A 22,172-nucleotide genomic window follows, 5' to 3' on the forward strand; every position below is an offset into this window, starting at 1 on the left:
CCTCTCTGTTTTGGTCTCTGGTTCTTCATTTGCTTACCCTGACTGTCCATGCTATCAGTCAAGATTGGACCGATCATTTCCTATATGTTATCCTCCCATTCGGTTCTTTCTCCATGTGATTTAGATAATTCATACTTTGTCGTGTCAGGTCCTTCTTATTGCTCCTTACTGGTCTGCTTCATCATGGATTCCACGCCTTCTCCAGTTCCTCCTTACTCCTTCTCTACCCCTTCCTCTGTCTCCCTCTTTGCTTCAACAAACTTGGTTATTGGTGCTTCATCCCATTCTTCCTATCCTTCCTCTTCATGCTTGGTTTTTATCTGGTCCTTGTTGAGGAGATTGGGATTATCCCAAAGTGTAACTTCCTTTCTGATGTGTTCCATAAGCCCTTCCTTCATGGAAGTTTATTAACAACAGTGGTATGTTTTCTGCAATTGGTCTTTGGGCCGGAGACTTGAGGCTGTTCAGCCCACTGTTACTCGTATTGCAGAATTCTTATTTGGCTTTTTATTGGTGTTCCTCTGTCTCCTTGATTTCTGGTAATTGAGTGACTGTCTCCCACACCTACTATTTTTTCCTGAAACCATCACGTTTTCCTCTCCTACACTCTCCCTTTTGCTCCATTCCTTCCAGATTACTCATCCTCCATGGCAGGCTGCCCTTCCAGACTGGAATGTTTAGGTAGAATGTTTAGAAAAAGGTTCGAACCATTCATTAAGAATAGGGCAGTAATGCTCTGCTGGTGTAGATGCGACATGGCCTCCAGAGGAGCTGAGCCATCACCTTACTGGTTGACGTGTCTTTCTGATCACATTTACACACCAACACTGGAGTTGAGCTGTCTCTTTACTGGATGACGTGGCCTCCTGACACCATTTACACAACCACTGGAGTCGAGCCATCACTTTTACAGATAACGTGGCTTCCTACTAACATTTACACAACATCTGAAGTTGAGCCATCATCGTCTGGTTGACGTGGCCTCCTGATACCTATTACACACTCACTGGAGTTGAGCTGTCACCTTCATGGTTGGCATGGCCTCCTGGTACTATTTCCACAACCAAGGGAGTTGAGGGATGATGTGACATCTCACTTCCTTTTACACAAACACTGGAGTTGAACCATCACCTTACTAGATGACTTGGCCTCCTGATGTACTTTACATAAACACTGGAGTTGATCCATTGCAACTGCAGTTCACCCCTTCGATTAGGAGACCTCATCTTAACTTTGCATGGAAGTCAGTTCCAAGCATAGAGGTTTTGGATTAGAGTGAACCAATCAACATAAGTCCTCACATGAGTTTGAGTTGTCTATATTCCTTCCCCAATTGGTGTCTGTGTCTTTGGTTACAGCAGTAGTACATGGGATTGTTCTGGTGCTATCTTTGACTATCCCTCATTCTCTTTTTATGGAGATTTTATTGCCTTTGGATGGTGCTGGCCTGTGCCATGGTTGGGGAAGTTGATTCCATGTGATAGACATCCTTTCGATACCAGATGACAATTCCTGGATTGCTAGATAGGTGATGATCCTCGTGCCATACCCAGAAATTGGTGTGGGTTTTAATCCCTGATTCTTTGGTTTGAGTTGTAGAAGGTATGATACTCATCCTATCCTCACATGGATGTTGGTAGTGTGCGAGGAGGTTTTGGATGTAATTGACTTACTGAGTACAATAAGCTGTTCCCTAGCCACTTTACACCTCACGATTTCCACCCTTGTGCATTACACAATCTGCACATGGGCAAAGAGTTTACCTAGCTTAGAAATGGTGCAGTTCCCCTCTTTTGATTTTTGGATCTATATATCTCATTGTCAGGGGTATCTTTCAGATGTTTTCAGGGGTACTTCTTTCCTTCCCACTCGCACCGGTCCCTCCTCTTTTTCAATTTCGGATTCTAGCTAATGTTGTTAGGGGAGGTAAGTGCTGTATCGGAAGTTATAATTTTCCTGTACTGAAAATGTATTTCCGATAGGTACTTATCTCCTCTCACACTTCCCACCCTTTCTCCCCACTTCTCTGGTGCTCACACCTGCCAAACTTCGAAGTGAAGGTTCGGTAGAGCAGTTTATAGGGAGTCACGTGAGCATGTCATGCTATTATTGGTTAAGAGATAACACATGATTATTTGCATGAGAGACATGTTGGAATGTAAGTTTGCATATAGAGAGTAGCACTGAACGAGAATAGCTAATCTTGTGATAGGAGATAAGTACCTATTGGAAATACATTTTCATTATAGGAAAATTATAACGTTTGTCCCAATTGTCTTCTTTACCTTAGCCCTTTTAATATTACATCTTTACATATTTATACAAGCTGGTTCTTTTTTTTTTGTTGTTGTAAACATCACATTTTAATTTGGCTGGTTTCTTTGTTCTAACTTGGCTATTTGTACATGTAAAGTGTTTTGAGGAGCTATCACAGCTCATTGTTTTAACTTATAAAATTTCCTACAAGAAAAGCCCCCAATGGTTCAGCAATATTTCTCAGGCATAAATAGTTATAATGTTTTTGTTTTTACATATAAACGCATTTTTAAAAAACTAGGACTAAATTATTTTATTGCCTGATCTGAAAGATGAAAAGCATTTAATTGATTTTGGTCTACAGTTAGCAATGAATATCTGAGCCAACCAGACCTTTTGTGATATTCAACCTCCAGGAGGCTAACATCTGGTACTTCCTCAGCTCTTTTGCAAATTTTACAGGATATGTACTATCATAATAAATCCAATGGTATTCATCAACCCAAAAACTGAAATGAACCAAAAAATGTACAATGATTTTAGTTGATAGAGAATTTTTTTATTAAACTTTGTCTGAGGTCATGAAATTATTATAATGAAATATCTACAGAGATTCTTACAAAGCTAGTAATCATCAGGAACTGTAAGGACCAATAGATTTCTGTCAAGATTGCACATATCTCAGAGGATAGATGTCAGAAGTACCAGGCCCACCTGGCAGTTCAGCAACAAGTCAATGTACTTATAATGCTAAAAAGCAGAGGTTTTGATACCTGCAATTGGCAGAGCACTGATAGTCCATTGTATAGCTTTGTGCTTTAAAACAAACAGAAGCATCAGATTTAAAGCTTACTTGTAGGAGTAAGGTAGCAAAATGTTTGACATGCTACCAGTGCAGCAGAAGTAGATGAGATCATGGCAAGATACCAGTTGCCTTAAAAGAGGCCAGAGAAGAATTTCTGTTGTTGTTAATAAAAATGCCAAATGGCCAAAGCTTAGCACTTCTACTTACACACGAGGTATGTTCATAGAAATGCCAGAAGATGTGGAAAGCTATGGTCAGAGCAGTGAGAATTGTTAACTTTGGGAAGCTAGAAAACTACTATGACCACAGAAAAAGCTACAACAAAATACTTCCCAGATCTAGTCCTACAGTTCCTGATATTTTCCTCCAACTTTCTGGATCTGATGCAGACACTACTCTGCAACCAGAAATTACCACATTGGTGTGTTTGGCTCAGAGATTTGTTGTTGATCAAAGAAGAATGAAGAAGTTAAAAGCATTGTTACATAAATAGTGCTACTCTCTCTTTAACAATATTATCACTATTATTATAAAACAACTTTACAGGGTGTTAAAGGAAAAACTGTTATTTTGAATAAAATTCCTAACTTCAACAGACCTTAGAGAGTTGAAACCAGTTGTATTCCCTAGTTCAGTTTAATGTGTACAATATGATGTGTTCATATAGTATGTACTCTTTTGTTTAATGTTTCTTTTGCCTTCTCAACAAGAAGTTTTTAAATTATTATTTCATTTCAAATATAAATTCCTGTTTTATATGGGATGTTAAGGTGTTTAGATCTGTTCAGAAACATAATAATAGTAGCACTACATCCGTTAGAATAGCTGTGACAATTCCTCAGACTTAGCCACAATATCAGTCTAACAATGGATTCATGATGGGGAAACTGAAGTCTAGTAATGAAGATGAATACAGTTGATAAAACATTTTATTTGCAAGGTTCTAACGTTTCGGAATATACTAATTCCATAATAATATAATAACATAATCAATGGTTGATTTAGTTATTAAGAGAAGCAGGAAATAGATGAATAGAACAATGATTATATATATATTACACAACGGCTGAGTTAAGTGTGAAACTTTAGAACAATTTTAGATCTAAAGAGCTTTGCGGGTCGTTAAGAGTTAGGTGGTCTTTAGCTGTGAGTAGACTTTCTTTAATATAGAGTTCAAAGTCTGAACATCCTGTGGTAATGATAGAGAAATTGTTAAATGAAATATTGTGACCTGAAAGTCTACTCATAATTAAAGACTGCCCTGACTCACAAAGCTCTTTGGATCTAAAATTGTTCTAAATTTTCACACTTAACTCAGCCATTGTGTAATACATATATAATCATTGTATTATTCATCTATTTACTGCTTCTCTTAATAACTAAGTAAACTAATGATTATGTTGTTATATTATAATTTTAGTTAATAATCATCTTTGTAACACGATTATCAGATTTAGCTCAAGATCGAATAAGTTATCCTGAAACATTTGAATCTTGTAAATAAAATGTTTTATGTTTTATCAACCATCTTCATCTTCATTATCATTCTAACATATATGTATGTATATAGTCACAGTAGAACTATTTTTCTAACTTGGCTGGAGTCACAGCAGTGACCAGATATATAATCATACTCGTGCATTTATTTAATATAACTATAATTTCACATAAATGTACTTTGTACCTGGAACTAGAATGCATGATTTTTTATGTTGGGTGAGTAGACATTAAATGTTGTTACTACATTTATGAGACCAGTTATGTGTTACAATTAAAAACATTACTCTCATAGATTGGACAAAGATGGCCATTTGCAGAACCAGAAAATAGCATGTCTTTGATCTCCGACCAGTCCTCAGTTTCAGAATGTTCTAGTAGTGAACTTGGTGCTACAAGTTTAAAGTGTTTGAAAGTAAGTTATGTTACTGCAGTGTAAAGTGTTTGAGAATAAATTATGTTGCTGTAGTTTAAACTATTTGAAAGTAAATTATGGTGTTATTTTGTAAATTATTTGAGAGTACATTACAGTGCTATAGCTTAAAGTGTTTTGACAGTGAATTATGGTGCTATATATATAAAGTATTTGAGAGTAAGGTTCAGTTCTGATAAGGTACTCTTACTCCACTCACAAGAGTAGCTTTTCTCATTTTGTGCTGCCCTCTATATGCAAACTTTTTCAGAAATGCATGCCACAAGCCTCCATCCTCCCTCTCTTGGAATCCAAAGTTCCAATTCGTCTCTCATGCAAGTCACCATGCATCACCTCTCCACCAATAGGAGAGCCTTACTATCACGTGATGCATGTGACTCCCTCTACACGCCACTACTGAACTATCACTTGTTGTTTGGTAGCTGTCAAGTTCAGATGTTCGTTTTTTACATTGTTCAGTTACCTTGAAAAGGTTTATTTCTTCATTTTTTATATTTTTCTTAACTTTATTTCCAACACTTCACGGTTGTGGAGTTAATATTTTAATAAAGCATTTCTTCCCTCTTATGAATTCCAAAGTTACAGTTACCTCTTAAGGTACTTTGCCAGCATCTGATGCCATATTTTGAGCCATGGGCATGGGTGACCCGTCGGGGGATATATCATCAGTCATTTGCCAGAAGATTTAGCAGTATATGAGCCAACCTCTGTCGCCTACTTTTGCTCCACTTTCTCCTGAGACTTTCGGGCTGGGCTAGCTGTAGACAATTTTGATCGTTAGTTCCCCACCCAGAGTTTGCCATGCATTCCCGTTCACTACCCGATGATTTAGTTTGTCTGTAATCGGTCTTTTCAGACTTTATCTCTCAAGTATGTGATGATTTGTCTCTTACACCTGTTTCCTATGGCCCTAGACCTTCCCTTTGCATGAAACTTCCCAACCCTATTTAGTCTTTTCCCTCGTTCCCCAATATTAGGGTTCACCCAGACCAATTTGACTCTCAACTTGGGGAGGGCATTAGTATGCCTCGTCCCCCATGGACTTCTGATCAGTCTGCCCTTGCTTATCATTGAACCAGCTCACCAGGTCCACAGGGGTTTTACTCCCACCTGTTTGTGATTCCCAAGAAGACCAGGGACTGGCATCCTGTCCTTGATTTATCCCATCTCAATCAGTATGTTCACACTCATCACTTTACCATGGTGACATACCTTTCTCTTTGTTGGGCATTTTCTTCAGGTGTTTGGATGACCAAGGTCCAATGCTTACCTACACATTGTTGTAGTGGAGTGTTCCTGTTCATATCTTCAGTTTGTGCATCAGGGGGGTTGTGTACCAGTTTTGTGCCTTACCTTTCGGTCTAGCCTCAGCACCATACATGTTTTGTCGTGTGGTCTGTTCTTTGCTCAACATATTTATGCCATGGGTTGCACTTTCATGTTTGTATGGATGACTGGCTTCTTCTTGCTCATTCCAAATGGGAATCGGCCTGTAACAATAGTCAGCTCCTAGCTGAAGCTGTGCAGGTAAACTGGTTGGTCAAATTGGAAAAGTATTTCCTTTGTTCTAATCAATGCCTTATCCATTTGGGTGTTTTCTTCAACACCAATCTCAGTTGGGCCCAACCTTCTCCTCTCTGGCTCCATTCTATGGAACCGGCCATTCGGAAAGCCCTGCCTGTTCCCTCACTTATAGTTCATGAGGTTCTATTGCTTTTTGGGATGTGGTCCTCCCTGACCCCTCTGATACCCCTGGGTCCCATATGTGGTTTCTTCAATGGGTCCTTCATGATCAACGGATCCTCACTCAGGATCCCTTGAATACTTCTATATCCCTTCCCTCATCCCTTGTAGACGATTTCCATTGGTGGTTGAATAGAGCACACACGTCAATGGGGTCCCACATCTGTTCTCAGACCCATCCCTTCAGGGTTGGGGTGCCTGGGTGGATCACCTGGAGGTTTTGTGCCATTGGTCTGTGAATGAGAGTTCTCTTCTCAAACTCCTGGCTGGTTATGATCCATTCCAAAAATTCTACCATGGTGGCTTATATCAATCACCAAGTTTGCACCAAGTCCAGATTCCTTTGTTTTTGCACTATGGATCTTCTTTTAGGGGCCCACAAACATCATATTCGTTTGATGGCGTGCCATGTACTGGGTGTTTTCAATCTTGTAGTTGATCGTCTTTCCCGACCGGATCTTGTTTATCCCATGGAGTGGTCCATGCATCCTGCCGTTTTTTTGGTGGCTCTGTCTGCAACCCAGACTGATGCCTTTTCCACCACCCTCAATCACAAATTACCTCGGTTTGATCCCTGTTTCCCCATCCTCGAGCATTGGCTGTCGATGTCTTCAGCCAGGATTGGTCTCATCTGTTCCTTTATGTTTACTCTCCCATCCATTTATTTCATTGGATGGTCTCCCTCATCCATACCACTCCATGCAGGGTCCTTCTGATTGCTCCTTACTGGCCTGCTCAACCTTGGTTTCCTCGATTGCTCCAACTGCAGGAGGTTCCTCCCCTTCCTCTTCACTTCTGTCCTGACCTGCTCCATCAACTCCAGTCACTGGTGTTCCATCCCATGTGGTCTGTCCTCCATCTTCATGCCTGGCTTTTGTCAGGTTCTTGGCAAGGAGTTCCAGTTTGTCTCACATAGTAGCTTCACATTTAGCCCGTTTCATTTGCCATTCTTCTTTGGCTATCCATCAATGCAAATGAAGCATTTATTGCTCCTGAGCATTGATTCGGGATTTCCGGGTTTCTCACTCAAGGGTCGCCTGTATCACCGACTTTCTCACGTGGCTCTTTGAGAGGGGTTCTTTGGTCTCCTCAATTACGGTGTTTTGGGTGGCATTATCCCATACATTCTGTTTTTCCCGCTTCCACAGGGTCTTTGCTTCCCCTGTCCTTTCCATCTTGATCCATTTCTTCTGGCACCATCAGCCACTGAGGCATCAGTCACTCCTAGACTGGGAAATTAATGTGATCCTTCATGCCCTCACTTTGCCTCCATTCGAACCTCTGTCTATGTGTTTCCTGTTTCACCTCTCTTTGAAAGTATATTTTCTCCTCCTTCTGGCCTATGGGCATTGTAGATTGGATATTTTTGCCCTTAACATTACGAGGACCTTGTAACACTTCTTATCTTATCCTTTGTTCGGATCGTGATTTCCTTCCCAAGACGTCTGTGGCTCGATAAGGTAAGTCCTCTTTTACAACTATCTGCTTGTCCTCTATATCTCATCTCTACCCTCGTAATGATCTGGATAGACTTCTCTGTCTTGTTCGTGCCCTCTGTTTTTCTATTGCTCACACAGCTTCCTTCTGGGGTCCTTGTTCCCGCCTTTTTATCCCATGGCAACCTTCCAATGATTTGTACCCGGTTACCCTGATCAATTGGATTCAATGTTTGTTCCAGTTGGCCTACTCCTCCTTGTCTCCTTCCCAGCATAATCTCTTTCATGTTTCCTCACATCAAATCCATCACCTTACCTTCTCCCTTGCCTCTCGCTTTGGTCGGCCATTGGAAGAGATTCTATGATCGGGAATTTGGACAACTCCACATATGTTTGTCTCCCACTACCTATACTGCATTGCTGTTTCTGCTTCCTTAGAGTATCACCTGTGACAATTCTGCAGACTTCGGCATGGCTGTGACATGAGGTAAACCCTCACTAATGCATTCTTTTCTTTCAGGGGCCCCTGCTTCAGCTTCACTTTGGATCTCACTCTGTGGTGAGTGGTGCGTGACTAGGTATTCTGTATTCCAATTAGATGTCTGTAACCATTTGCAAACATCTTGATATCAAATCTGCACTGTAAGCCATGTTGATTGTTATACATTTTCCTTGAGATGGAGTGTCTCACAACATCACTGGAGTGCAAATTCCTCGTGATAATTGCATCATAATATGAATGGCATGGGTAAAACAGAAGGGGATTGCTGCCCATTCCTGCCATGCCTAGATTGAATAAATCAGTGTGGTCTACTTTTCAAAATAAGGTTTCCTGATCACCCATTGCACTGTCTCGGGTGTTGCAGTCCCTCCGGACTTTCCACCACACTTTCCTCCCTTTCTTCCACTGGAATACATGAGTCCTTACCACTTACCAGTTCCAAGCTGCTGATGTAGTTTAGAATGGAGGCAACTTGCTAGTTGGGTTCCACAAAAGTGGCTATAACCATTCAGTTCAGAAGAGGGTCGTGGTGTTCTGCTGGTGTAGAGGGAGTTACAAGATCCTCTGGATGAGTGACTATTTCCCAGAGTTAAAACACCCAAATGCAGTTCATCCTTCTGATTGGGTGCCCTCCTCCTACCCTCGGGCACCCAACAAGTCAGGTTTTGGAGATTGAGTAAACCAATCACATAAGTTCTCACAAAGGTTTTGGGTTGTTCATCTTCCCCTCTCGACTTGTCTTTTGGGTTGTGGATAACAGAGGTCTACGAGGCCTGTTTCCACTTCTGTCCTGGGTTTTCCCTCATTGGGCGATGAGGTTGTTTTGGGTTGGTTTCATGGTCACAGGGGTTGAGTGAATGTGATGGACTTCCCTCGGATTCTGGATGAATGACACATTCCCGGATCCCTGGCATTAGGCTACCTGTGAGTTCTTGGAGTCGAATGTTAGGTTCCTTCTTGACTCTGGGGCTTGAGGTGAAGATGGTATGATCCTCATCCTACCCTCGCAAGGATGTTGGTACCCAGCAAGTGAAGTTTTGAATGTAATTGACTTACTGAGTATAGTCTGTCATGCCCTAGCCACTCTACACCATGGGACACATCCTCACTTGCCCACTTTCCATTGTGGCATTCTGATTTCTGTTTAAGATCATATTGCTAAACTATCCTCTCCCAAGTGGATGTGCTCCTCTTAATGTTCCATCATGTCTTGTCTTCCTGATCATGTCGATGTTCCTGACAAAGAGATACCTGGCTCAAATGTGGTGTGGTACCCCTCCTCAGATCATCTGATCTGTTCCTCTCATTTTGGGAGTGTCCTCTGGATGCTTCTGGGGGATACGCCTGTGTTTTCATCACACTGGTCCCTCCTCCATTTCAATATGAGATTCAAGCTAATCTTGTGAGCAGAGGAAAAAAGTACCTTATCGGAAGTTATAATCTTCCTAAATGAAAATATATTTCTGATAGGTCCTCTCTTCTTCTCTCACTTCCCACCCATCCTCCCCACAATCTCCCAGTGCTAACATCTTCTGCCAAACTTTGAAGTGATAGTTTGCTTGTGGCGTGTAGAGAGAGTCACATCTGTCACGTGATAGTAATGCTCTCCTATTGGAAGAGAGACGAAGCAAGGTGATTTGCATGTGAAACATGTTGGAACTTTGCATTCCAACAGAGGGAGGATGTAGGCTTGTGGCACGCATTTCTGAAAATAGTTTATATATAGAGGGCAGCACAAAAAGAGGGAGGGTACCTTATCAGAACTACAACTTACTTTCAAATACTTTATATATATATATAGCACCATAACTCACTGCAAAGTGTTTTAGAGTATGTTGTAGTGCTGTAGTGTAAATTTTTTGAGAGTAAGTTCTACTGCTATAGTGTAAAGTGTTTCAGAGTAAGTTATAGTGATGTAGTATAAAATTTCAGAGTAAGTGATAGTAATATAGTGTAAATTGTTTCAAAGCAAGTTATAGTGCTATGGTGTAAATTGTTTGAAAATAAGTTGTAGTGCTACAGTGTAAATTGTTTGAGAATATGTTGTAGTGTTACAATCTAAATTGCTTGAGAGTAACTTATAGTGCTATAGTATAAGGTATTTAAGAGTAAGTTGTACTGCTATAGTATAAATTGTTTAACAGTAAATTCTAGTGCTAGAGTGTAAATTGTTTAACAGTAAGTTGTGGTGCTACAGTGTAGTATTTGAGAGTAAGTTCTAGTGCTGCAGTGAAAAGTGTTTGAGAGTAGTTTGTAGTGCTATAGTATAAAGTGTTTTAGAATAACTTATAATGCTATAGTGTAAAATATTTGAGATTATGTTGTAGTATTACAGTGTAAATTGCTTGAGAGTAAGTTTTAATGCTAGTGTAAAATGTTTTAGTGTAAGTGTAGTACTACAGTGCAAAGTGTTTGAGAGTAAGTTGTAGTGCTATAGTGTAAATGTTTGAGAATATTTATTGTGATATAGTATAAAATATTTGAGAGCAGGTTGTAGTGCCATAGTGTAAAGTGTTTTAGTATAACTTATAGTGCTATAGTGTGAAGTGTTTTAGAATAACTTATAGTGCTATAGTGTAGTGGTTTAGAATAACTTATAGTGCTATAGTGTAAATTGTTTGAGACTAAGTTTTTGTGCTATAGTGTAAATTGTTGGAGAGTAAGTTGTACTGCTATAGTGTAAATTGTTTAACAGTTAGTTCTGGTGCTTCAGTGTAAAGTGTTGTAGAACAACTTATAGTGTTATAGCGTAAATTGTTTAAGAGTAAGTGGTTGTGCCACAGTGTAAAATGTTTGAGATTATCTTGTAGTGTTACAGTGTAAATTGCTTGAGAGTAAGTGTAAAGTGTTTTACAGTAAGTTTATGTGCTAGTGTAAAGTGTTTTACAGTAAGTTATAGAGTAAAGTGTTTTACAGTAAGTTGTAGTGTTACATTGTAAATTGTTTCAGAGTAGGTTTTGGTGGTAGTGTAAAGTGTATGAGTGTAAGTTTTAGTGCTAGTATCAAGTGTTTGAGAGTAAGTTGTAGTGTTTGTGTAAAGTCTAAGTTGTACTGTTACAATGTAAAGTGTTTGAGAGTATATTATACTGCTACAATGTAATTATTTTGAGAGTAAGTTTAGTACTAGTATATAGTGTTTGAGAGTAAGTTTTGATGCTACAGTGTAAGTGATTTTAAAGTATGTAGGGCTACAGGTTAAATTTTTTGGAGAGCACGTAGTGCTATGGTGTAAATGGTTTGAGAGTATTTGTTGTGCTACAGTGTGAAGCATTTGAGATTAAGTTGTAGGATGGAAATGTCTTTGTAATCCTTTTAGGTTTGTAATGTACTTTTTACATGTCCTTTTATTGGGGAACTTAAATAACTAATGTATTATTTTGGGTTAGTATTTAGTGAGGTAAATATGTTTAATTTAAGTTAACCATACGATATCAAAACTTCTATGTGATGTGAATGTTAAAATGTTAGTTTTTCCATAAGTAAGCATGATAAGCTTTAGAAAATGCTAAAAACTACACCTGTAATCAGCCATTTCCAACACCCTTTTTGCACACTTATATGTGACATTGGCATTAACACACATTATATCTTTTCTTGACATGGAGCCCTCTTTATACTAGGAAAATCATATTTAAGTCCAACAGGTATTTGAAGGAGTAATTTGTAGCATCCTGTTTGAAAGGCCCTCAGGAGTAATTGGAGCAATCTTTGGCTGAGAAATACTGAAAGATGTATCAATTATCAATGTTTAGAAACCATACATAAACACAATATTGATTTAAACAATGCATTTTACAACACCCAAAGCTTCCAATAAAGAATAAGATGGCCAGACATTTATTATTAACTTAAGTAAATAAACAGTAACTATGGTAATCAGTGAGCTTGAAGTTATGTATAATAGTTTTGCATTTTATAGTCAGTTACGTCACCTGTTACATTTGGAATATTATTGTGGTTTGCTAGGTTTGTCAACTTTCATGCAAAGATACTCGAAGGCTACCTGCACTAGCTGTCCCTAATTTTGAAGTGATAGGCAAAAGAGAAGGCAGCTAGTCAACATCAATCACTAACTCTTGGGCTGCTCTTTTCAAACTTAACAGTAGGACTTGTCTGTCATTCTTATAGTGGGATATGATCCAAGGAACCTCAGCCAGCATGCTAAACACTGGGCTGTGCTTAATCTGTCTGCTGGAGAAACAATAAGCCAATCTTACTACTAAGTCACTCATAGAATGTCATTTAATTCTATTTTAGCCTTCTACAAAAATCAGCTAATCATGAGCTCAGACAGTAAATGTTAATGACATTGACATGTTACATGACCACAAAATCTTTCTCATAGCCACAAATGGCTACTCTTATTTCCAAAATCGTACTACCTCGAGCTATCTCGACTTTCATTTGCCCTCTAAGCATTGCTAAATTTTTCAACAGTGTACCAGTATTTATAACCCTATATTTTTTGCATCTTTGCAGCAACATGTGCTGGTCATATGACTAATCTCTATCATTATAGCACAATCCTCACTTTCTTTGTTGGCATTCTAGTGTATAGATGTGTGATTTAACTCATTCTCCATGTGAATACACAATTTTGCTTGTGGTTGATCACCAATTAATATCAGTTTCAACTTTTTGTGTTTGATTCTCATTGTTTCTACTCATTTGTTTTTAAATGTTTTTGTTTCCCGAAGTATACTTTATTTATATGAATTCGAGATTTAATATGGTGGATGACAATTTTCCCGCCATAAGTAGACAATGGTTCCAACACTAGTCCTCAGGTCCCAGGGTCAACGATGTCTGCTGGGAAGGCACAGGCTTTATTTCACGGGGAGTTTGTGTCTTATGTTCGGCCAGCGATTGTGTCCTTTCACGTTATGATTTTTGTGCAGAGTGATAGTACTACTGTGTGGAAAGTTTATTTCGATGGCACTTTCCACTTGCTACCATGCCTCCTCATAATCTGCTGAGTTGGATATGGTTCTTTTTCCCACGAGGTCTGTGGTAAGTTTTCAATGAGTTTATGTGGCCTCATGTGGATGGATCTAATTTCTGCCCTCAATGATTTACTTCATTCATTTCTTCTCTGCTTAGTGTTAGGTAAGTTCAAATTTTATACTTCTTTTTTAACTTGGTGATTTTTTTATTTCGTGTTATTTAGGGTAGGTTTTACTTTCATGTTTTTTGTCTTATAGCTTCTTTTAGTGAATCTATGAGTTCTGTATTGAAGGGTTATTTATCTTCTCAGTTCCTTTAGTGATCTTATACTTTGAGTGTTAGTTATTGTTTTATGTTTTTGGTCAATTTTCATAATTTTGCAGGTTTGATATTTTTTTGCGCTTTGTAGACTACATGTTTCTAAGTTTTTGTTAGTTCATTAGTTCTGAGTAATTTCTTTAATTTTTTTTTAGTTTATGTTCCTGTTTGGCTGCACTTTGCAAGAGTTCCAATATTTATACACATTCTCTCTAAGGGTTTGTGACTTCCCTTTTGCTCCCCCTCTACCGACTTTCCAGATCTTCTTCACTTCTCCTCGGGATCTTACCTTGTCCAGTAATCTTGCTGAGTCTGTTCGAGTTCTACTACACAAAGGAATTATCGAACTGCATGGGCGTCTGCAGAAATTTTACCAGGGAGGAGCAAGGTTTTTTGGGGGGGGTGGGGCAAAGTAGTGTGAAATTTTGAATTGAATAAAAAAGTCATATACATATGCTGAATAAATAAAGAATTATGTTTCTCATTTTCCAGGGGGGAAGTTCCTCCTCTTTCCCCTTGCAGATGCCCATGTGAAATGGGTGGTGCCCACTCAACTAGGAGTTTACTCCCATCTTTCTTTGTCTCCAAATACACAAAAGTTTTGAGCCCCTTCATTGATCTGTCCTAGCTGTATACGTATGTGGAGATGCCTCACTTAACCATGGATTTCTGCCACTCACTTCAGTGAATTTTTCTGTCCAAATGTCACCTTCTTTTTCATTGGTTCCTCTATGAGGGTTTTGCCTTACGGTTCTGGGAACTACCAGTCTGTCTTTCTTCAGTGCCGTATGTGTTTTGTTGAATGGTATGCTCTTTTGCATATAATCTTCACTCACTGGGTCATCAGACTCACCATTTCATGGATGACAGACTTCTGCTTGCCTCTTCTTGTGCCCAATCAGTCACTCACACCTGGTTCCTTCTTTGAGGAGTTTCTTGGGTGAGGTTTCTTTTCAGGTTGGAGAAGGCCCTTACAACCCCATCACAGTATCTTATTTATTTGGGGATTCTTGTCACTTCCTTTCTCAGTCAAGCCCAGCCTTCTCCACTTCAACTCCAGGATATTTAGCAGATGGTCACATTTGCCATACATTATCTTTCTCTCTCTGCATGTGACATTCTCTCTCTTTTGGGGATGTGGGCTTCCCTGGAAGTGCTCATTTCCTTGGGTTGGACACACATGCATTCCTTTCATTGGATGCTTCTCGACCAGTATAACTTCCCTCATGATCCCTTGGACCATCTCATTTCCCTCGATTCTGGTCTCCATTTCCTCACCTCTCATCTCTGGGGTGGATGCTTTCAGTCAAGATTGGAGGGATCTTCATCTATATTCCTACCCTCTGATCTGACTCATCTTCTGAGTCTTTTTCCCTTATCCACACCACTCCTTGTTGTGTTCTGTTGGTTGCTTCAGATTAGCCAACTCAGACATAGTTCCCTCTGCTTTGGCCCTTACTGGAGTAACAGACCCTGTCCTTTTCTCTGTCCTGTTTGCTCCTCCATCAGCTGCAATCTGATGTTTTTCATCCCAACATCACCGCATTCCATTTTTCTGTGTGGCTTTTGTCTGGTCTCATGCCTCATCTCAGGGACTCACCCTTTGTGTCACGTTTTCCCTCTTCAACTATGTACTGGAGTCATAGGTTTTGCTTCTGTCTTTGGTTTATTTCCCATGGCTTCTGACCCTCCTGTACTTCTGTTTCTCACCTGTCCCAGTTCTACCTGTTGCTCTTTATAAAGCTGTCCTGTTGAACACCCTCCATTCTCCCACTTCTAGAAAGATTTATCTTCCCCGGATTTTTCCGTTTCTTTCATCTGGTCCATCTGCCAAGTTCCTTTGTTCTGCATGATTGAGTCTTAGTGTTGTTCTTTATGCCCTGTCTGATTCTCCATTTGAACCCATTGCAATTTGTTCCTTTTACCATTTTTCTCTTAATCCTCTCCCTCCTAGCATGCAGTCATTGTCATTCTGATATTTATGCCATCCTTTACCATTCCTCGTATGTTATTCATTATCGGGATTGTTTTGCCTTTTATCATATTTCCTTACCTTCCTTTTTCAACCTGTATTCAGCTCCGGATCATCTACTTTATCCAGTTCATTTCCTGCTATGTTATTTGGCTCATACTGCCTCCTTTTGTTCTTGTTCCTGTCTATTGTTCCATGGCATTCCTCTGTTTCCTGTGATATTTCACCCATTACACTTACGGGTTGGGTTCATCAGCTCATACAGCTGGCATATTTTGACATGACCCTGGCAAGTTGCCATCTACGTATTGTTTCTTCACACCCAATTTGTCACCTAACTAAGTTTTTAGCTACTCAACTGCTATCTTTTGGAGGAGATCATTTAGGCTGGTATGTGGATAACTTACAATATGTTCATCATTCTTTCTCTGCACAACAAAGCTGAGTCTTCCTTGGACAGGTATCATCTTCCTTCTTTGTGGATTCTACACAAGTCTGTTTGCCTATGACTGGCCTAAGTCATCATATTATTTTTTCTCTTATTTCATTCATATACATCATATTTCAGGATCTTATCACTATATGTATATATTTCTATAATGCTCACAATGGAGATAGGGTGTTTCTGTAAGACCACTGGCTGCTTGTCAATATATATATATATAGTGAGGAATGTCACTCATTGACTTCAGGAGTAAAGCAGATAGGGAATTTTGCCCATCCCTACTGACCCGTGATTCTTATAATTCAGGTCTTTCTGCATTTCAAAATAGGGAAACGTAGACACCCATTGCACTGTCTTTGGTGGGTCGTGCCTCCAGACCCCCAAACACGTATTCCACCCTCTTTCTTCTAGTCGAGCATGGGGGTCCTTGCCACTTCTGGTTCCCAGTCGCTGGAGTGGTGAACCATGGAGGTTTCCTCATGAGTGAGATTTGTATGATAAAACAATCTCATAGTCATATGTACTCACTTTGTGAGATGAGGGCTATCGTTTTTAAGGTTCATATTATATACTATTATTATTATATTATTAATACAAGGTGCTTCACCCAAATGTTCTTGATTGGACTGACCACACTTGTTCACAATACTTTTTTTAGGCAAGGCACTGGGTGTTTTCTACCTGTTTGGACCTTGCTTTTCATACTCAATATTGATACAATGCGCTTCCTCTAGATGTTTGTGCCTAAGCAGACCACACATGATGATCTCTCAATACGTTTTGTACAAGATATGAAACTCACAATCATATGCAAGGTGCTTTCACTGGATGTTTTCTGCCAGGATAGACAGCACTTGTCATTTTATATCACAAGGTGCTACCCCAGATGTTTTTTGCCAGGGCAGACCACACTTGTTGATCTCAACATCTTTTATGTAAAAAATATGAAACAGAAAAATACTGTGGAAGGCACTTCCATTGGATGTTTTCTGCCCAGTTGGATCACACTTGACATACTCTAACATATAACAGGGTACTTCCTCGGATATTTTGCCTGGGCTGTGACCACACTTGTCTATCTTGAAATCAATCCAAGGTGATTCCTCTGGATGTTTTTTGCCCGGGCAAACTGCATATCTTGTTTTTGTCGTTGGACCACATTTGGCACAATATGTCATAACCCAAGGTGCATCCCCTGAATGTTTTCTGCCCATGTGGACCAAACTTGGCCTATTCATTTTAGGTCTTTTTGGGGTTACATTAAAGACATCATTTAGTTCACACCTATAGCAAACATCACGGAGTTAACAGATGCCATCACCACTGTAATTGTGGGCATGTTGCAGCAAATGTGGAATTTAATTTAATATTGGTTAGACATGCTGAGAGACACTAATGGTGCACATATCCTGTCAATAAAAACTGTTTGGGTTAATCTACAAGATGTTGAAAACTGAATAATCATATCTCTTTAGTTATTTAATGAGTAAATTTTAAAAATGGAAATATAATTTTGGACCACTCTGTTTTATATCAGTTCTATTCATATGTTTTTACATACCTTATATATTTTTAATAAATCAGTAAGTAATATTTCTCGTATTAGTCAAAATAATTTTAAGCTTCTGAGTTTTAAATGTAAAAAGCTGATTATACCAATAACTGCAATCTGTGGAAGATGTGTGCAAGATTTTACCCTATTGTCAGAACATTTGTTGAAAGTTGGACTAAGCTGATAAGAGCAATCTTTGGAAGAAATGCATGCAAGACTTTGTTGTCAGAAAATTTGTTGAAAGTTAGACTAGATTAAGGCCATACCTAGTGAAAAAGTCTGGTTTGGCTGTCTTTCTTTGCAAGGTGCAACTTGTAAACAATTTTCTAAATCTATATACTTGTGTTGTGTCAGAGTACACATGAGCAATTCTTTAAATCTATGTACACGTGTTGTGTTCGAGTACACATTAACAATTTACGAAATCTATATATACATGTTATGTCTGAGCAATTCTCTAAATATGTATACAAGTATTGTGTCCGAGTACACATAAAGCAATCAGTTTCAACATGCCAGCCTAGTGCTACCTTTAAAAACATAGTGCAGCCATGGTCTAGTGGCTATAACATGTTAAACTGCAGATCAAAGGGTTCAGAATTCAAGAGGTAATGCCACGGAAGACATACTGCATTTACAGTTGTGAGTGTATTATAAATGTGCCAATTCATTCCATTATTTGCTTCCAAGCGATAGCAGAAGCAGGTGCTACTGGCTGGTTACTTTTCCTTTGGTCAGTAGTTCGAAATTAGATGTGGCTATACCTGAATCCTATAGGTGATTGACCTTCTGATTTAGCCCATACATTCATAGTGAAAATACCAATTTCTTACATTTTATTTTTCATAGAATTGTAACTGCTTCAGACCTTTGATTTTTTCTTTTCAAACTTATGATTAAGTAAGCTGAATAAAACTGCCTTGTGTATTACAAGTAATTCTTATTCTAACATTTCACTTGGATTGTAACTTAACTGGTGAACACGAAGATGTTTATGGTTTGATGCAGCAGTGGCTTCAGCAGGATAGCTCCCAACTACAAAACACTCTCCAGGTATTTTTCTTGGATTGTTTTTGAGATGAAAAAGCTTCTATATTTATTGATTTTTAGGTATGAATTGCAACTCAGTATATTTTTATGTTTCTGATGAGTAGTTCAATGTCTGAACAAACTAAACGGTTATAAATTTGAGGAATGTTTGTTTACATTGAGTAGTTCAATATCTGAACAAACTAAACAAAGGACTTGAGGAATATGTTTGTTTACATTGAGCATTTTACAAATTATTTCAACTTGATTAGTGAACTTGTATGTTATCAACAGCTTTTGGTGAAATCGTAACAAGAGAAATATTCATGAAATAAACATACATAAATGTATAGGTCATTATCTTATTTAAGGGCCTGGTGGTTAGAGCTTTCAACCTGAGGGTTGCAAGTTTGACTCCCCAACACTGAACATGCTGGTCCTAAGTGATTGTCGACTGGGCTAGCCACTCGGGTGTAAAACTTTTTGACTTACCAAATTTCCAGCTGACTCCAAATTAGTTAGGATTAAGGTCATAAAGGAAAAGTTATTTAAAGTAAGCAAAGTTTTAAATTCAAGGAATTTATTTGTTTACATTGAATATTTGACTGTCCATAAAAAACAAACAAAGCATTAACCTAGGTTTGTGTGCATTGAATGTTTGTTTTTAAAAATGTAATCTTACAATTACTATTTTTCTAAACTATTTATGCACAGAATTACTTTTAATCCCATGATTTTGTTGGTTATAGGTTCCAACAAGAAATGAATTGCACACAAAAATTTAAACAAAAATGTCATCAGTATATTCAACTAATTACTGCTGGGGGTCTTGGTGTATCTTATATAGGATTTGAGTGATTTCTCTCTCTTTTATGTCAGTTTTTTTACACTGAACATTGTAACAGATAAAAACTTAGACTACTGAATATGATACAATGTGTAGGTCCCACTGGTGGTGAATGGTAGAAGAACAAGTTTGTAATTTTAGGGTTAAGAATATTGTTGATAAACGTGAGCAGTATTAGGTAATTGTGATAAGAAATTTCTTATTTTTGGCTTAAGTCTCTAAGAGATATTTTCAAAGAACTAATATTAAGTGAAACTGTTGAACCTATGTCTTTTATGTAAAACTGTTGAACTTGTGTATTTTCTGCAAACCTGTTGAACCTATGTCTTTTCTTAACTGAAACAAACTTTCCAGATTATCATGCTTCATCCAAAACTCATGAACTTTATGATATTCACAATGTTATGGTTAATACGACATTTATTCTCTTAGGATGTATATGATGAAGAAGAAATTGGCAACTGGACTTTTCAGCTGTCATTGGAGGATGTTAATCAACCCACCAAAAGTTTCTGTGATAGATGGGATCCCGCTCCTGTTGTCCACCAACCATGCAGTCATCACATAGGGAAAATTCAAGAGGAGAGAATGACAGTAGAGGATTATCAGGAGGAGTTGTGTAACCAAGCTCTTTGGACAAGTGGTGTTGTCCAGCAAACAATCACTAACTCGTTAGATGAGCCAAAACAAGACAACAATTCTGAAATATCTCAAAATTGGAAAAATAAAGAAAGTTCTAATGATATAAGTGGTTCACTTTGTAATAATAATATTAAAAGTGGTACAGATCTAAAGTCTAGAGCATTGTTTAACAAACAGAAAGATGAAGAACATTCCTTAGAGTTGTATCCAAATACTGCAGTTTCTGCCCTGTCTGTTGTTTACTCTTCTGATAGTCTTCAGAACCAAGAAGATATTGTTACCAAGAAATCAAGAGAGCCTGAAGATAATATTTTTGAAAATGATAAAAGTGCTTCAAATAAGGGAAACACACACCAAACACTGCAAGTTGACACAACAGAATTCAATCGAGACTTTTATCGACTTTGTCCATCGGACTCCCCTAAAAGTTTGAATGATTCACCAAAGAGCATGGCAAAACTGGAACCAGTTAATACAGAATTGGAAGACAAATCTTCATCTAATCTACCATTACAGGAACAGTCCAGGAAAGATTCAAATTCAAGAAGTTTACTAGAATCTGAATCAGTGAACTCAGAACTGGTGAAAAAATATCCTTCAAATCTGCCATTAAAGAAACAGCCCACGGAAGATTCAAAGAATTGTTTAACAAGCTTACTAGAAGCTGAGCCAATCTATTACTCATGTCAAATGAGCAAATCTATATCGAATATATCATTGTCACAAGAAAAAGCTAATAAAAAACTTGATTATTCCTCAAAAAATGTACTTGAAGTTGAATCCTATTCAGTACAGAAGGATAAAACTTTAACAAATCTGTCATTATCAGAACAACCCATTAAAACATTTAATGATTCTATAAAAAATGTACTTGAAGATGAATCATTGAATCCTTCAGAAGTGGTGTATAACTCTCCAACAAACTTCTTGTTGTTGCAGGAACAGTTTGCCAATGATGTACATGATTCTTCATTGTGTTTATTAGAATCTAAATCAAAGAGCTTGCAACAAGAAGATGTTTTTTTTATGGAAGTCTTAGAAAATCAGTTGATTAAAGCTTCAAATGATTTTCCAGAAGTTGAATCAGAACAGAAAGATGAATCATTGCAACCTTTACCTCTTTTACAGGAACAATCCATCAGAGTTCCAGTTGATAATCAAAACAATGAACCGAGATCTGAATCAATTATCTTTTTAGACTCTGAATCCGTTATTTCTTTAGAATCTAAAGAAGAATCTTTTCCAAACACTGCTTTATTACAGGAACAACCAACTAATGATCTCATTGATACTTTAAAGAGTTTACCAGGATATGAATCAGTTACCTCTTCAGGACCCAAAGAAGAATCTCTTCCAACCACTGCTTTATTACAGGAAAAATCCACTAAAGATCTAGTTGATAATCGAAACAGTGGACCAGGATTTGAATCAGTTATCTCTTCAGAACCCAAAGAAGAATCTCTTCCAACAAGTGCTTTATTACAGGAACAATCCACTGAAGATCCAGTTGATACTTTAAAGAGTTTACCAGGATATGAATCAGTTACCTCTTCAGGACCCGAGATAACTGATTCAGATCCTGGTAAACTGTTTGAAATACCAATGAAGTCTTTAGTGGATTGTTTCTGTAATAAAGCAGTGACTGAAAGAGATTTTTCTTTGGGTTCTGAATATATAACTGATTCAGGTTCTGGTAAACTGTTTAAAGTATCAACTGGATCTTCAGTGGATTGTTTTTGTAATAAAGCAGT

The 22,172-nt window shown here is 38.2% G+C and overlaps 1 protein-coding gene across 1 annotated transcript in view; it reads left to right on the plus strand.

The window, feature by feature from the left end:
- Nucleotides 1–22,172, plus strand: part of LOC106469232 — a gene marked incomplete at its 5' end in the record, with an annotated part of 55,667 nt that overhangs the window by 21,639 nt on the left and 11,856 nt on the right. Inside the window, 2 exons of the mRNA XM_022397683.1 lie at nucleotides 4,854–4,973; nucleotides 20,212–21,979. Of these exons, the coding sequence (XP_022253391.1) occupies nucleotides 4,854–4,973; nucleotides 20,212–21,979 (1,888 nt within the window). The remainder of the gene's footprint in view (nucleotides 1–4,853; nucleotides 4,974–20,211; nucleotides 21,980–22,172) is intronic.

This window comes from Limulus polyphemus, unplaced genomic scaffold (genome assembly GCF_000517525.1).
Source record: "Limulus polyphemus unplaced genomic scaffold, Limulus_polyphemus-2.1.2 Scaffold3368, whole genome shotgun sequence".
In the NCBI taxonomy this organism is placed as follows: Eukaryota; Metazoa; Arthropoda; class Merostomata; order Xiphosura; family Limulidae; genus Limulus; species Limulus polyphemus.